The sequence below is a fragment of the Suncus etruscus genome, chromosome 14 (assembly GCF_024139225.1).
Source record: "Suncus etruscus isolate mSunEtr1 chromosome 14, mSunEtr1.pri.cur, whole genome shotgun sequence".
Lineage (NCBI taxonomy): Eukaryota > Metazoa > Chordata > Mammalia > Eulipotyphla > Soricidae > Suncus > Suncus etruscus.
The window spans coordinates 81,347,947-81,364,899 of NC_064861.1; the positions used below are offsets into that span (position 1 = coordinate 81,347,947).

The 16,953-nt window shown below is 48.2% G+C and overlaps 1 protein-coding gene across 1 annotated transcript; it reads left to right on the forward strand.

The window, feature by feature from the left end:
• The first annotated feature begins 1,596 nt into the window (after positions 1-1,596).
• On the forward strand, positions 1,597-9,340 carry UPK1A (uroplakin 1A). The gene is made up of 7 exons (XM_049786665.1): positions 1,597-1,671; positions 3,974-4,174; positions 4,791-4,865; positions 4,984-5,091; positions 7,895-8,074; positions 8,958-9,041; positions 9,125-9,340. The coding sequence occupies exons 1-7, from the start codon at positions 1,597-1,599 to the stop codon at positions 9,167-9,169; spliced, it is 768 nt and encodes a 255-aa protein (XP_049642622.1). The 3' UTR covers positions 9,170-9,340.
• Positions 9,341-16,953: the final 7,613 nt, after the last annotated feature.

A 16,953-nucleotide genomic window follows, 5' to 3' on the forward strand; every position in this document is an offset into this window, starting at 1 on the left:
GGGGCAGCATCTAATGACCTTGGGTCTCCCGGTAGCGGGGCCCCTTCTGCGGCCTCCCAGACTCCAAAGACTCCTTTGCAGACATCTGGCCCTGAATGGCCAACACCATCCTAGAAAAGGGCTTGATGATGCCCGTTGGGGGGCATATGCACCCGTTTGCACAGCACAGAGGTGGCAGAGCGGGGAAGGGGGGGGTCCCTAGGTCTTGATTCTGTAGCTTGAAGATATTCCCCCCATGGCTGCTAGCTGGGGCTAACCTGCACCCTCAGGCATGTATGTGTGATTGTGTGAATGTGTGTATACACGTCTGTGTGTGCATGTATGTGTGTTCTCATGTATGCATGAGTGTTCGTGTGTCCGTTTTCTCATGTATGTGTGCATCTGTGTGCTTGTTCTCCTTACATGTCCCTTTACCCTGTCCAGCCCTTCCTCTTTCTTTCTTTCTTTTTTTTTTTGTTTTTGTTTTTGTTTTTGGGCCACACCCTGTGAGGCTCAGGGGTTACTCCTGGCTATGCGCTCAGAAGTTGCTCCTGGCTTCTTGGGGGAGCATATGGGACGCCGGGGGATCGAACCGCGGTCCGTCCTAGGTTAGCGCAGGCAAGGCAGGCACCTTACCTCCAGCGCCACCGCCCGGCCCCATCTCTTTCTTTCTTTCTTTTTTTTTTTTTTTTTTTTTTGCTTGTTGTTGTTGTAGTTTTTGGGCCACGCCCAGCAGTGCTAAGGGATTACTCCAGGCTCTGCGCTCAGAAATCACTCCTGGCAGGCACGGGGAACCATATGAGATGCCAGGATTCGAACCACCATTGGTCCTGGGTTGGCTGCTTGCAAGGCAAACACCCTACTGCTATGTTATCTCTCCGGCCCCAGCCCTTCCTCTTTCAGCTCTTTCTACATTCTGGCCTACACTCACCCCTTGCTAACCCAGTTTACAGTGCCCGCCTTCCCTCCATACAATCATCTGACTTTTTGGTGTGACTTTCGGGGTTCTTGTCCCACCTTCCCAGATGCCTAGCAGAGGAGGTAGTTCTGGGTTTCAGGGTTGGACTGGCACATGGTCACGACTCCATCTTAGGCTTCTATGTGTGCAGCACAAGACCTCAGCCCTGCACTCACCTCGAGTCCTCCCCACTCCACTGCCACCAGCCAACCAGTCTGGAATTTCAAGTCTGTGAACCACTTGGGCTAAGGGGACAGGTGCTAGTCTCAGCCTGCTGGGTCCCTCGGCCCCTCCTTTAGATACCCAGCCCCCCCTCTGCAGAGACTGGCTAAGGAGGGGCCTGGGCATATATATAGGGAGTTATTTGGGAAGGGCTGGTCAAAGACACCCCGACAGAGAAGGTGAGGAAGGGCCTCTAGGGTCTGCATAGGACCTGGGGAACTGGGGTGGTTTGAAGCCCTGGGAGGGCCAGTGCTGGGCTGTGGTCAATGTTCCTGCATCTAAACCTCAGTGTCCCCTTCTGCAAACTGGCCCAGAACTGACAGGGAGGCAGAAATATTTAGTATCAGCTGTGCCTAGCAGAGAAAACAGGGCAGCCCCTGGCGGGGTTGGGGAGTGGGAGAGGGTCCTCATCCCTACTTATGTGTCGCAGGCACAACATGGCTTCTGAGGAGGCAGAGAAGGGCTCTCCAGTCGTGGAGGGATTGCTGGTCCTGGGCAACATTATCATCCTGGTGAGACATTCCCAGTGTGGCCCTGAACCTAGAGTGAGGTGGTGACAGGCAGGTCTGGGTAGGCCTGAGGACAGTGTTTCTGGGAGGCCACTGCTGTAAGCTGTCCATAGGGCAGCCTGGAATCTGGTCCCAAGCTCTGCTTCTCCCCTTCTGAGCAGCCTGGAATAAGCCACTTTACCGCTCCGTGCCTCTGTTTCCCCATTGGTGGAGTGAGTGGCTCTTCACTGTGGGGACTGCTGTGGATATATAGGAACTCCATTCAGAAAAGGTGCAGGGTAAACTCTTTTATTTTGTTTAATTTTTTGTGGTTTTTGGGTCACACCCGGCAGTGCTCAGGGATTATTCCTGGCTCCAGGCTCAGAAATTGCTCCTGGCAGGCACGGGGACCATATGGGATGTCAGAGGAACTCCTGCTTGAAAGGCAAACGCCTTACCTCCACACTAATTCTCCGACCCCAGGGTAAACTCTTATCACCCTGATTAGATTCAGAAAATGCCCGCTGGGCACTCAGGCAGCCAGACAGGATTAACAATGGCATTGTTGTTTGGACTGGTTTTCATTTCTTTTGGCTCATACCCAGCTGTGCTCAAGACTTGCTTCTGCCTCTGTGCTCAGAGATCACTTCTTTTTTGATTGTTTTGTTTTGTTTTGGGGCTACACACAGCAATGTTTAGAGGAACCCTGGAGTTTTTTCCTGGCTTCTTGCTCAGGAATCACTTCCGTTGGTGCTCAGCGTCCATATGGGATGCTGGGGATTGAACCTAGGTCAACCATAAGCAAGGCCCTACCTGCTGTGCTATTTCTCTGCCTCCCCCCCACCAAAGGATCACTTCTGGCAGAACTTGGAGGACCTGTGCAGTGTCAAGGATGAAACCCGGGTCAACTACAAACACAATCTCACCTCTCATACATACCTTCTCTCCACATTGTTGTTTTTTTAGCAGCACAAAACTAGCTGAATTGAAATCTCAGCATGGCTAGTTTCTAGTTGAGGAAACTTGCCAGTGGTGTCAAAAATACTGGTATGTGGGGCCAGAGCAATAGCACAGCAGGTAAGGTATTTGCTGGGTTTGATCCTGAAATCCTGGTCCCCTGAGCCTGCCTGGAATGATTTCTGAGTGCAGAGCCAGGAGTAACTCCTGAGCACTGCTGGGTGTGACACAAAACAAAAAACAAACAAACCAAAAAAAAAACAAATAAAAGGGGCCGGAGAAATAGCACAACGGCATTTGCCTTCCAAGCAGCTGACCCAGGACCTAAGGTGGTTGGTTTGAATCCGGGTGTCCCATATGATCCCTGGTGCCTGCCAGGAACTATTTCTGAGCAGATACCCAGGAGTAACCCCTGAGCTCCGCTGGGTGTGGCCCAAAAAAGAAAGGAAAAGAAAAAAGAAATCCTGGTGTGTCCATTTCCTTATCTGTAAGATGGAAGTCAAATAGGAGCTGATGATTAAAGGAAAGCTTGTTAGTCTTGTTTTGTTTTGTTTGTTTGGGGCCATACATAAATGTGCTCAAGGCTAACTCCTGGTTCTGTGCTCAGGGATCATTCCTGGTCACTCTCAGTCGACCTTAGGAGTCTCAGGCATTGAACTTGGGTTAAGGCAAACACCCTCTGGCTGGCTTCGCTGCTTACATGTGCAGTGACCAAAGGCAGGTGACAGTCGGAGACACAGACAGCTCATGCTAAGACACTGCAGGACACCCAGTAAATACTCCAGAAGGCTAGGATTGTTGGTGGTTTTTATGGGGGGGTGCGTTGTTTTGTTTGGATTTGGTGCCACACCCAGAGGTACTCAGAGGTTGCCTGTAGATGCTTAGGGAACCTTTCAGACCCAGCAAGGATTTCACATGAGCAGCAGGGTACAGGACCCTGAACTGTCTCCCCAGCTCAGCTTCTCCCTAGAAGAGACCCTCTCCTCTCCCTTTATCCCTTCCCCTCCCCACCTCACCCCATTTCAGAAGTTCTCAGACAGGGGTTCCCTGGAGTGTGGCATTCTGGTACCCTTAAACTAGGTGACAGTGAACAGCCCTTAGGCTTGTGATGTTCTGCCCAGGACAGGGGCCCTTTGGGGGCTGATTCCCTGCCCATCACCTCTTTTGTCATCGAGCCTGAGTGCCCCCACTACCTGTCCTCCTGCCTTGCACTCCAGGCTGTGGCATGGCACCTCCCAACATTCTGGAGGTCAGATTCCCACCAGGCTGCTTGGGCACGGAGATGGACTGGTGGGGGGGTGAGGTGGGCGCCTCCCAGGCGATCATGACCTGGACTGGATAGGGCCTTGCTAACCCACTGCCCATCCAGCTGGCAGGCCTGGCCCTGTTTGCCGAGACGGTGTGGGTGGCTGCTGACCAGTATCGTGTGTACCCGATGCTGGGTGTCTCCGGCAAGGACGATGTCTTCGCGGGTGCCTGGATCGCCATCTTCTGTGGCTTCTCCTTCTTCGTGGTGGGCAGCTTGGGTGTGGGCGCTGCGCTGTGCCACCGCCGCTCCATGCTGTTGACGGTGAGTGGGCGGGCAATTGGAGGGGGGTCTCCCACACAGAGGTGGACCCTGCAGGAACCTGGGGAGCAGTGGGCGGAGGGGAGGCTGCTCTGAGCAAGAGGAGTGGGGTGTGACTCTCAGCTAATGTGGCCAGGGGTGTGCCTTCGAGTTGAGAGTGATGATCAGGGTGGGGAGATAGTACAGCAGTATGTGCTTGCCTTGCACACTGCCAATCCGGGTTCAAATCGTGGTACCCCATATGGTCCCGTGAGTCCTGCCAGAGTGATTCTTGAGTGCAGAACCAGGAGGAATCCCTGAGTACTGCGGTTGTTGCCAGAGAGATAGCACAGTGGTAGGGCATTTGCCTTGCACACAACCAACCCAGGATGGATGGTTGTTCAATTCCTGGCATCCTATATGGTTCCCCGAGCCTGCTAGGAGTGATTTCTGAACTCAGAGCCAGAAGTAACCCCTGAGCGCCTCCAGGTGTGACCCAAAAACCAAAAAACAAAGAAAAATAATAATAACAGCTGCCAGTTAGCTAATGCCTTGGTCTGCCCCTCAAGGCACTTTGCAGTATGTCTCACATGTTTTGCCCTGACCAGGCCCATCTCTGCCCTCCCTCCTCTCTCCCCAGTACCTGCTGCTCATGCTCATTGTCTACATCTTTGAGTGCGCTTCCTGCATCACATCCTACACCCACCGCGATTATGTGAGCAGGGCATAGGCCTGGGATGGCATCGCTTCCAGGGTGGGGTGAGAGGGTACAGGCCTGGCCCGTGACCTCCCTTATGGTTAGCCCCACTGACCGCTGTTCTTGCCTTGGACAGATGGTGTCCAACCCCTCATTGATCACCAAGCAGATGCTGACCTTCTACAGTGCAGACACAGCCCAGGGCCAGGAGCTGACCCGCCTCTGGGATCGCATCATGATGGAGGTAGGTGGAGAAGGCCATAATGAGGCCGCTAGATGTTGTGACTGAGCCAGGTTGGCTCCCATGATGCCCTACATGTATGTGAATCCACTCTTGGGGTCCTGATTGGGAAGTCTGTGGTCATCACTGTCAGTGCCAAACAAAATCTCAACAAGAGAGAGTTAACAGGATTTAATCAAGGGAGAGGCAGAGAGGCTAGGGGCCTTTACCGTCAACCCCCTAGGCCAAGAGAGGGAGAGAAGGTCAAGGTTAGACCAAGGCAAAGAGTTAGCCACCAGAGAAAGGGAAACAGTAGGAGAGGGGCTGCAAAAGAAACAGGAGCAGCAGGCCGGAGAGATAGCATGGAGGTAGGGTGTTTGCCTTGCATGCAGAAGGATGGTGGTTCAAATCCCGGCATCCCATAAGGCCCTCTGAGCCTGCCAGGAGCGATTTCTGAGTGTAGAGCCAGGAGTAAGCCCTGAGCACTGCTGGGTGTGACACAAAAACCAAAAAATTAATTAAAGAAACTAGCTAACAGTTTCCCCAGCAATTCAGCTGGGGTCATCCTCTAGCACTTCACTTTATATACCTGGGCCAACTGCCCTCCAGCAGCAGTTACAAGGGGCAACTACCTGGTAGTTGACAGCTTCACCTTTAAAGAGATAGTACCCCACTTCTGGCTGACCAGGGGCTATAAGAGTCTCTGCTTCCTTATAATTTCCTAATGATCACCATTTTAGATTAATAAGCAGGCTTCTAAAGGGAAAGTCAATTGGCAAGTGGGAGCTCTGAGTGCAAACTTGGCAGCTTAGGCCCATGCCCTTCCTCTCTGCCATTAGGCTCACTGTGCATCAAAATGGATCCAACTCTGGGAGTTGTCAAAGAGCTGAAGCACTTGCTCAGCATGTGATTCCTGGGTTGGATTTCCAGAGTATAATTCCCCTAGCACTGCTCAACCCCCCACCCAATTCCAATTCAAATTAAGAGATCAAGGTGCAGTTTTTGTTTTGTTTTGGTTTGGTTTTTGGGCCACACCCGGCGGTGCTCAGGGGTCACTCCTGGCTGTCTGCTCAGAAATACGGGGGACCATATGGGACACCGGGATTCGAACCAACCACCTTTGGTCCTGGATCGGCTGCTTGCAAGGCAAACGCCCGCTGTGCTCTCTCCGGGCCCCAAGGTGCAGTTTTGCATGCAGCTGACACAGGCTTGATCCCAAAGCACTGCCAGGATAAATCCTGAGCACCTCCAGATATGTCTCAACCCCACTCCACCCCCAAAAAATATAACCACAAGGGACAATAACAGACATTTCATAAGCACTAACTTTTATATAGTTCAGAGCACTTTAAAAACTGTTCTAATTTTCACCATCACTCTGTAAGGAAGATCAGTGTTTCAGGGAAAAGGAAACAGGTAAGTTGGGTGTATTGTTTGCTATTTGTTCTTTTGTCTAATTTTTTTTAATTCTTTGTTTTTCTTGATTTCCTGTGGAGAGGAGTTTCAATGGATCACTGGAGGTCATGGAATCAGGCCACTGGATTCCAAAAGTTACTTTATTTTTTCCCCCTTTTTATTTTTGGGCTATTCCTGGTGATGTTTGGGTGCCTATGCAGTGCTGTAGGTTGAACCTACATACAAAGTGCTCTTTGAGTGTTCTTTCTCCCTCTCTCCTTCCTTCTCTCTCTTTCTCTACTTCTTCTTCTCTCTCTCTCCCTTTCTCTCCCGCCCTCATCGCTCACCCTAGAAGTTCCCCTTTTCTTCTTTTCTTTTTTGCAGAACTGGGGATCAAGCCTAGGGCCTCATACATGTAAGACATGCATATTACCACTGTCTGATTCCCTGGCCCTGAAGCTCCTTTTTGTTTGTTTGTTTTGGGGTCCCACCAGGTGGTGCTCAGGGGTTACTCCTAACTCTTCACTCAGGAATTACTCTTGGCCACTTCAAGGGATGCCAGGGATTGAATCCAGGTTGGCTAAGTACAGACAAAGGTTCAATCCTCTGTACTATCCCTCCTGTCCTCATTTATTTATTTATTTATTATATTTGGGGGATATATCTGGTGGTGCTAAGGGGCTATTCTGGCTACGTGCTCAAGGATCACTCCTGGAATGCTGGAGACGGCTATATGTAATGAAAACATTCTACCTGCTGTATTATTTTTCTGGCTTTCCTTTTTATATTAATTTTTTTTTGTTTTGGTTTTTGGGTCACACCCAGCAGCACTCAGGGGGTACTCCTGGCTCTATGCTCAGAAATCGCTCCTGGCAGGCTCGGGGACCATATGGGATGCTGAGATTCGAACCACCATCCTTCTGCATGCAAGGCAAACACCCTATCTCCATGCTATCTCTCTGGCCCCAATTTTTTTTTGTTTTAGTTTTTGTTTTTGGGCCACTCCAGGTGACGCTCAGGGGTTACTCCTGGCTATACGCTCAGAAATCGCTCCTAGCTTGGGGGACCCTATGGGACGCTGGGGGATCAAACCGAGGTCCGTCCTAGGCTAGCATGGGCAAAGCAGATGCCTTACCCCTTTCACCACCTCTCTGGCCCTTTGTAAAATTTAATTTTTTAAAGTCATTTATTTGGGGCCAGAGTAATAGCACAGCAGGTAGGGCATTTGCCTTGTATGTAGCTGCCCTGGGTTCAATCCCCAGTACCCCATATGGTTCCCTGAACAACACCTGAGTGCAGAGCCAGAAGTAATCCTTAACCAAAAGCCAGGTGTGATCCCCACCTCATAAAAAGAAACACCTGACCCCCTTCCTGTGTAACTCCAGACTGCTCTCTCCATGCTGGACCTACCTGACCTGACCTTTCTCTCCAGCAACAGTGCTGTGGCACCTCTGGGCCCATGGACTGGGTGAACTTCACCTCGGTCTTCCGTGCAGCCACCCCAGAAGTGGTGTTCCCCTGGCCACCGCTGTGCTGTCGCAGATCAGGCAACTTCCTTCCTCTCAACAAAGAAGGCTGTCGCGTGGGCCACGTGGATTACCTGTACACTAAGGTGTGTTCTTCCTCTCCCTGCTTCTTCTACCTCCCCTTTCCAGTTGGGGTCACCACCCTGCATGCCACCCCTCTGTCTCTCCATATCTCCCTCTACAAGTTAACAAGATGTCTGCTTAGTGCTGGGGATGGTCTCCCCCATACAGAACACCAGCTCCAGCCCTCCTACTTTCTCTCCAGCCATAAGGATCCTATTTTCCAGAGGATGAAACCCAAAGGATTCTGACTAGGGAAGGGTGATAGGGTCTGGGTTGGGACATTTGAGTCCCCACCAGGTGCAGAGGCTGAGATAAAAGGTGGAGAGGTGAGTGGAGACACAGCCATCCCTCACTGCATCTCTCACTGCTGGTCTGGGACTAGGATTCATGGAGACACCCCACAAGAATGGGTCAGCCTATTCTCAAGCCCCAACTCTGGGCCAAGTGCTCACAGGGTACCCACAAAGTGCTCCACAAGGGCTGTGCTACCCAGCTGCCCACCTTCCACATAGGACAGCAGACGTTCAGGGGGTCAGTAATCTCTAAGCCCCAGCCAGACAATGCTGGGCACTCCCTGTTCTGTCCTGTCTGATTCCAGGACATACTATATCTTTATACTCAACTACCACTGGGGGGCCAGGGCTGTACATGGAGGGGATGGGATGTGGGGCTTCAAGGAGGTGTCAAAAGATCCTAAAGGTGCATTTCATACTCTGAGGACCTGCAGAAAGCAGGACAACCTGCCTCGACCCTCATGGCCACCTTCAGGGCATCAGGATCCACCTCCCACATAGATGCTTCTGTGCCCTTATTATCCAGAGGTTCCAGGAAGGCAAAGACTTTGCTACAGCCTCTAGCTGTCAGTCATACTTGGGCATTTTCTCAAGCCCCCTGTCCCCTGTCCAGGGCTGCTTCGAGCACATTGGTCACGCCATCGACAGCTACACCTGGGGCATCTCGTGGTTCGGGTTTGCCATCCTGATGTGGACGGTGAGAGATGGGGAGACGGTGGACTGGGGGGTTTGGGCTGGGGGAATCTGGAGACCCTCCCAATCTCACTACCCTTTGTCCAGCTGCCTGTGATGTTGTTGGCCATGTACCTGTATACCACCTTGTGAGGAACAAGATTGGCCGGCTCAGCGCACCCCTCTACATCCTCTGCTCTGCCCACCCCCAGGCCTGCTGGCCCCCTTGCTTCACTCCTTCCTGGTGCCTTTCCTGCTTTCCATCAAAGATCTTGGGATGGATTTCTAGGCTTTGCTGGGACTGAAGGTGCCCTTAGCAAGCCCAAACTATGTATGCACCCATAACCCTTAACTTCATCAAACCTCATTGATGTCTGACTCCTGACCTGCCTTCTAACTCAACCTGATCCTGTTCTCAGGGTGTCTTCCTGGTCCTGCCACGCCTATCTTGTAGCTGCCCAAGCCCCTCCTTTGTGGCAGGTTATGGCAGAACCATTTTCAGTGAACTATCTAAGCTCTGGGAGATGGGCCACGCTAAGAGGGCAGGAATGGATTTTGTCATGGTCATTATCTTGTCCCCTGCATTGGGCTGAGCATGAACACTCAATAAAAATTGATGAAATGAATGCATTTTTTTTGGCTGGATCAAAGTGAATAAGACCACTCATTGGAAGTGACAGGCATTCAGCTGGGACTGAGACTGTACATGTATTTATTCATTCACAGAAATGAATCAGTCCTCAGGTCTATCTGGATCCAGAGAGGACCATTTGGGTTTCCAGGAAGCCTGCTTCATTCTCAGATAGAAACACCAGGCTGACATCTTTAGAGCTAAGTAACAGCAGTGGGAAAGGGTCCCTCCTAATGGCTTTATCCAAGAGTGGGGTTCCACCTCATTGTCTTGGTTCAGGTTTGGCCCCTTTGGTTGGGGAAGGAACAGTATCTGCTAACAAGGGAGCCAATGGTGGCCCAGGGAAAATATACTTGGGATGCCAATACAAGTGACAGACATCCTCCTTCCAGGGGCTATTGCTTCCAGCAAGTTCCTTAACGAATGTACAACAGAAGTTTAAGAATCTCACCAGTGAGGCCAGAGTGATAGCACAGCAGATAGGGTGTTTGCCCTACACACGACCAACCTGGATTCAATCCCCAGCTTTCCACATGGTCCTCAGAGCCTGCCAGGAGTTATTCCTAGGTGCAGAGCCAGGAGTTACCCCTGTGCACAGTCAGGTGTGCCCCATCTAAAAAAGAAAAGAATCTCACCAGCATTCTACTTTACTTCCACATTGGCCCGCCCTTGGTCATTTTATAAGTTGGTCTCTATGGGGGGTGGGGTGGGGATGAAGGTTGATTTCCTTTACTATCTAGTGGCATTTTCAGGCTCCTCCCTCCCTCGACTCATCTCCAGCAGCTCTGAAAATTCAGTTGCAAGCTTTTAAACATATATTTGTAAGAAATCTGTGAAGGGGGCCATAGTATGGTAGAAAGGATGTTTTGCATGTAGCTAACCTAGGTTTGAGTCTCAGCACCCCATATGGTCCCTGAGCTCTTCCAGGAGTTATCCTTGAGCACAGAACCAGGAGTAAACCCTGAGCACTGCCAAGTGTTGTCCCAAAACCAAAATAGATTAAAAAAAAATTTAGAGGAGGGTGGAGTACAGGGTGGTTTAGGTCACACTCAGCTGTATTGAAGGGACTATTTGTGGTGCTATTTGAAACAGGGTCAACTGCATGTATACCTCTGTATACTAAGAAAATAAAAATTTGGGAGCCGGAGAGATAGCATGAAGGTAAGGTGTTTGCCTTGCATGCAGAAGGTCGGTGGTTCGAATCCCGGCATCCCATATGGTCCCCCAAGCCTGCCAGGAGTGCTGAGCGCTGCCGGGTGTGACCCCTGAGCGCTGCCGGGTGTGACCCAAAAACTAAAATAAATAAATAAATAAAAATAAAATAAATAATAATTTGGGAGCCAGAGCAATATTACAACAGGTACAATGTTTGCCTTGCAAGTGGTCAACCTGGGTCCAATCCCTGGTCCTTGTATGGTCCCCTGAGTTCACCAGGAATGATTCTTGAGTACAGAACCAAGAGTAAGTCCTGAGCAATGCTGGATGTGTCCTTGACCTTCAGAAAGAAAAAAAAACCTTACCACACAGTAAGAAGAACAATTCTGCTCTAGTTTTAACATGGGGAAAGCTCTAAGACTTGCAGAACAGGAAACCCTGCAAATCACAAGCAGTATAAAAGCTGATACATTCCTGTGGATACATACACAGGGTTGGTCTTTCTTTTTAAAGAAATAATTCAAGTTTGGGGGCCTGAGAGATACTTCAGCCAATAAGACACTTGCCTTGAATCACCTCAGATTTGATACACTGCATCCCATATGGTCCCCTGAACACCACCCGGAATGATTCCTGAGTGCAGAACCAGGAGTAACCCCTCAGCATCACTGAATGTGATCCAGAACAGCAGCATCAACACAAACAACAACAAAAAAGCAAAAATTATGTGTGACCTTTCCTCTTCAAAGATGATATAATAAAAATAAAATGGGGCCAGAAATATAGTATAGGTATGTGGCTGGCCCTGGCACTGAATATGGTTCCCTGAGCATTACCAGGAGTGATCCGTGAACACACAGCTAGGAATAAGCCATGATTATCACCAGGTATGATCCCAAAACCAAAACAAATAAGAAGAAAATATCAAATACAGAAATGGGAGTGTTCCAGGCCTCTAGTCCCAGTAAGCTTCCGTCAAGCGTATTTCCCACCATAACTAGAAAGAATGGCAAGGTGAACAAAATAACAGTCCTTTGATGTTTGAAACTGACACATCTATATAAATTTAAATAAGACTTCACATATATTTAATAGTCATACTTGCTTTATAGAATTTAAAATGTTCTTTTTTCACTATGCATTATGGTCATTTTCCTGTATCAAATATTCTTTTCTATCGTTAAAATGTGTTTCAGAGTATAGATGTAGCAGGATCTATTAGTGGGTTAAAGAGGTAAGGAGCAGAACAGAAAGCATAAATGCATATGTGATTTCAGTTTTTAAGTTTTTGTTATGTTTACTTTTTCATTTTTCACAGTGCTGTGGACTAAACCCAGATCAAGCCCAACATTTTTTGGGGGAGATTGGGCCACACCCAGCAGTGCTCTGCACTCAGAAATCGCTCCTGGCAGGCTTGGATACCATATGGGAAGCTGGAGATCAAACTCGGGTCCGACCCAGGTCGGCCCTGTACAAGTCAAACGCCCTATTGCTGTACTATCACTTTGGCCCCAAGCCCAACATTTTAATCAAGGTGGCCTCTGGCCTGATGTGCCATCATAGTCATTTGAAAATCTGCACCATTGGGTTTGAGAGAAAGTGCAGGAGTTAAGACATATAGCTTGCATGTAACCAATTCCAATTCAATCCCCGAATCACATGGTCCCCCAAGCCCAGGAGTGATCCTGGAGGACCCTGAGCATTGCTGGGATGGCCTAAGTCATCTCTGGCACTAAAGAATATTTATCCTTGGGCCTTTGCAATGAACCCTGGGCCCAGTTATCCAAATATCACCTGCAGTAGTCCTTGACCCCCTAAGCCTCATTTGGGAGACCTCCAGAAATATGTACCATAAGGAAATAGCCCAGTGGTTCAGCACACATATTTCATGTGTGAGTTCTTTGTAAAATCTCCAATACCCCAAACAAAATACACAACATATTTTAGCACACAGCCCCTCTAGATTAACTGGCCTAGCTGGTTTTTCAGCAGGCCCTGGAATGAAATGTCTCCCCAATCCTGGACATGTATTTGACCAACATGTAAGTGTAACTGAGAGAGGGAGAGATTCCATCCTAATCTACTTTTCTGTTTTGTTTTGTTTGGGTCACCCCCAGAAGTGCACAGAGTTTACTCCTGGCTCTGCACTCAGGTTGGTTGGTATGAAGGACCATATGGGGTGCTGAGGATCAAACCCAATTTTACCACATACAAGGAAATGCTCTACCTGTTGTATCATTGCTCTGGTCTTTAAAGAATGGCTATGGAGTTTATAGAGATTGAAATGCAAAACAGCTTTTTCTTAAAAATTGCTGTGGGAAAGAAAAACCTGCCATGGGGACCTGAAAGATAGTACAACAAATAAGGAACTTGCTTTCTTATCTTGCAACCCCATATCCCTGCCAGGAGTGATCACTCAGTGCAGGGCCAGGAGAAAGTTCTGAGAACCATTAAAACAAAAGAAGACAAACAGTTATATGGATGTTTGCTATAAGATGATAAAATCTTCCAGAGATTAACATTGGCTATTGAGGAAAGGGAAACATAGGGGATTTTTATTTTGTTCCTGGGCATTTTATTATTTTCCAAATAGGCTATGATAATTATTACTTTTGTCTTTCCACCAAAATCCATCCCTGTCTTGGCAGGGATATGTGTTGAGGAAAGAATTAGACTGCAGAATTTTTTTTTTTTTTTTAGTTTTTGGGTCACACCCGGCAGTGCTCAGGGGTTACTCCTGGCTGTCTGCTCAGAATAGCTCCTGGCAGGCACGGGGGACCATATGGGACACCGGGATTCGAACCAACCACCTTTGGTCTTGGGTCAGCTGCTTGCAAGGCAAACACCGCTGTGCTGTCTCTCCAGGCCCAAGAATATTTTCAAATTACCAGAATAATAAAGATAGATAGATCCCTGCCAGGTTCTGGGGGCTTGGGGGGAGCTCCTGGTCTCTGGGCACTACCACAAGTCTTACCCTCTGTCCCACATTTGCCACTCCTGTCTCGGCCTCTCCTGACCACATACCACGAGTGTGGACTAGCCGGATGGGCAGCACTGTGGCCTGGGGAGCCAGGTCTGAGCCTGCAAGACAGGTTCATCTACCTTGCCCCCTCCACTCCAAGGCCTGCCCCTGTGGGTGAGAGGGAAGCAAAGGGATGAGGGATGAGGGTCTGGTAAGTCTCCCTGGACCATTCAAGACTGAGACAACTATTGTTTTTTGGGGAACCACACCCAGCCATGCTTAGAACTTACTTCTAACTCTATGCTCAGGAATCACTCCTGAAGAGGTTCAAGGGACCATATGGGGTGCTGGGGATCAACCTGGGTTGGCTGTATGCAACACAAACTCCCTAAGCTGTACTATAACCTTGGCCTCCAAAGACAACTATATTGTGGTCATTTCTACTGAAATACCCACCCACCCTTAGCCCATCTTTCCATGGCTTTCTCCAGCCTCTAGCTTCCCAGCACCATTATCACAAAGTTTAGCTTCTCAGCTGGGCATTGAGGGGTCTCATGGCCTGTCATATCACCACCTCCTTCTTTCCTAATCCACTGAGTCAAGATCTCTGAGATCACAGAATGGAGAAAAGAAAAAATTTTGAAGTCAGTTAGCAGACACTCCACCACCCCATCCACTGCTTCTTCCATGCTGTCCAAGGAGCCAGTTATTTACTCATTAACTGGAAAATAGATACTCATTTGAATTGCCTGATTTCAACTCTTTTTTTTTTTTTTTGGTTTTGGTTTTTTTGGTTTTTTTTGGGCCACACCCAGCGGTGCTCAGGGGTTACTCCTGGCTGTCTGCTCAGAAATAGCTCCTGGCAGGCACGGGGGACCATATGGGACACCAGGATTCGAACCAACCACCTTTGGTCCTGGATCGGCTGCTTGCAAGGCAAACGCCGCTGTGCTATCTCTCCGGGCCCTGATTCCAACTCTTTGAATCTGGTCTTCGTGGTGCAAAGACGTAGAAGAGTTGGAGTTACTCTAGGGCCCAAACCTGGTAAGGGCCCAACCTAATAAGGATAGCCGGTATAAAAGACTGCTGCCTTGCTCCCTGTTTGCTTTTCTGCATAAGACAGCTAAGAAGACACCATTGAACACAATCTTCAGGGCCCAAATCCAGTAAGGGCCCCACCCAATAAGATGTAGCCAGAGGTTCTAATCCACTAACCCCAGCACAGCATATAGTAAAAACCACTATACAAGTGTTGCAATGGGGAAAAAAATGCATGAAAACACCATGCATAGAAAATGAAGACGACTTGAAAAGCCTCTCAGATAAGGAGTTTAGAGTATTAATATGGAGGATGCTCAAAGAACTCAAAGTAAGCATAGATGTGAGCTGAACAGACCACAATGATAGAACTCAGAAAACTCCAAACTCAAACAACAGAACTGAAAAACTCAGTATTTGAAATGAAAACCTCAATGAAAAGCAAGGGAGTAACAGCTGCTGAGGACGGGGTCAGTGAGCCAGAGGATGAGATGCAGAACAACAATACAGCAGAAGAAATTAGAAAAGAACTTTAAAGCAAATGATCAGACAATGAATAAACTACTCAATAAATATGAACAGATGAAAATAGAAGTCTTTGATAAACTCAACAGGAATGACACAGGAATCATTGGAGTCCCAGAGACTCAGGAAGAGAATATTAAGAAGAGTTGGAGGAAGTGGAGAAGAGGATTAAAAAGAAAAGGAAGAAGAGGGGAAGCAGAATAAAAAGAAAAAAGGAGAGGCCGGAGAGATAGCATGGAGGTAGTGCATTTGCCTTGTATGCAGAAGGATGGTGGTTCGAATCCCGGCATCTCATATGGTCCCCTGAGGCTGCCAGGAGCGATTTCTGAGCCTAGAGCCAGGAATAACCTCTGAGTGCTGCCGGGTGTGACCCAGAAACCAAAAGAAAAAAGAAAAAAAGAAAAGAAAGGAAGGAAGGAAGGAAGGAAGAAAGAAAGAAAGAAAGAAAGAAAGAAAGAAAGAAAGAAAGAAAGAAAGAAAGAAAGAAAGAAAGAAAGAAAGAAAGAAAGAAAGAAAGAAAGAAAGAAAGAAAGAAAGAAAGAGAGAGAGAGGGAGGGAGGGAGGGAGGGAGGGAGGGAGGGAGGGAGGGAGGGAGGAAGGGAGGGAGGGAGGAAGGAAGGGAGGGAGGAAGGAAGGAACGAGAGAAGGAAGGAGGGAAGGAAGGAAGGAAGGAAGGAGAATGAAAGAGAGAGAGAAAGAGAGAAAAAAGGAAGAAGATGAATAAAAAAGAGGAGCAAGAGGAAGAGGAATAAGAAAAAAGAAGAGGAGAAAGAAGAAGGAAAAGAAGAGAAAAGAAGACAAGAAAAGAGGAAGAAGGGAAAGAAGAGGAAGAAGAAAATGAAGAAGAGGAGGAGAAAGAAAAAGAAGAGGAAGCGGCCAGAGAGATAGCATGGAGGTAGGCATTTGCCTTGCTTGCAAAAGGATGATGGTTCGAATCCCGGCATCCCATATAGTCCCCGAGCCTGCCAGGAGTGATTTCTGAGCATAGAGCCAGGAATAACCCCCTGAGCACTGTCGGTGTGACCCAAAAACCAAAAACCAAAAAAAAAAAAAAAAAGAAGTCATACTTGAGTACAGAACCAGGGTAAGTCCTGAGCACAGCTGGATATGGCCTAACAGCTACTAATTCTTCCATTTGAGTAGAAGAAAATAAAACAAAGAAAATAAAAATAAAAGGAGTCATCTCTAAGATGTATTGCCTATTGAGAAAAACACAAAGTCTAAAACTAAATGTATGCTAAATGCCATCTGGTCTCCTAAACTGGTTCCTAAAATAGACAAATAGAACACAAATGAGAAAAATGGGAAACAATCTTGATAAAGCTGGGAGTTTATTGCATAGTATCAATGTTAATTTTTTTCAGGTTTTTTTTTTTTTTTTTTTGTGGTTTTTGGGTCACACCCGGCAGCACTCAGGGGTTATTCCTGGCTCCATGCTCAGAAATTGCTCCTGGCAGGCACGGGGGACCATATGGATTCGAACTGATGACCTCCTGCATGAAAGGCAAACACCTTACCTCCATGCTATCTCTCCGGGCCCTTTCTTCAGTTTTTGACCTTGTAATGGGTTACTATATGTTAAAGACTTCTTTGTATTTTCATAATTTCATTTCATTAATTTGTTTA

Coding starts and splice junctions, on each gene's coding strand:
- UPK1A (XM_049786665.1), top strand. CDS start 1,597: ATGGCTTCTGAGGAGGCAGAGAAGGGCTCTCCAGTCGTGGAGGGATTG. Junction 5,092..7,894: donor GGGATCGCATCATGATGGAG/GTAGGTGGAGAA, acceptor CTTTCTCTCCAG/CAACAGTGCTGTGGCACCTC. Junction 8,075..8,957: donor TGGATTACCTGTACACTAAG/GTGTGTTCTTCC, acceptor TCCCCTGTCCAG/GGCTGCTTCGAGCACATTGG.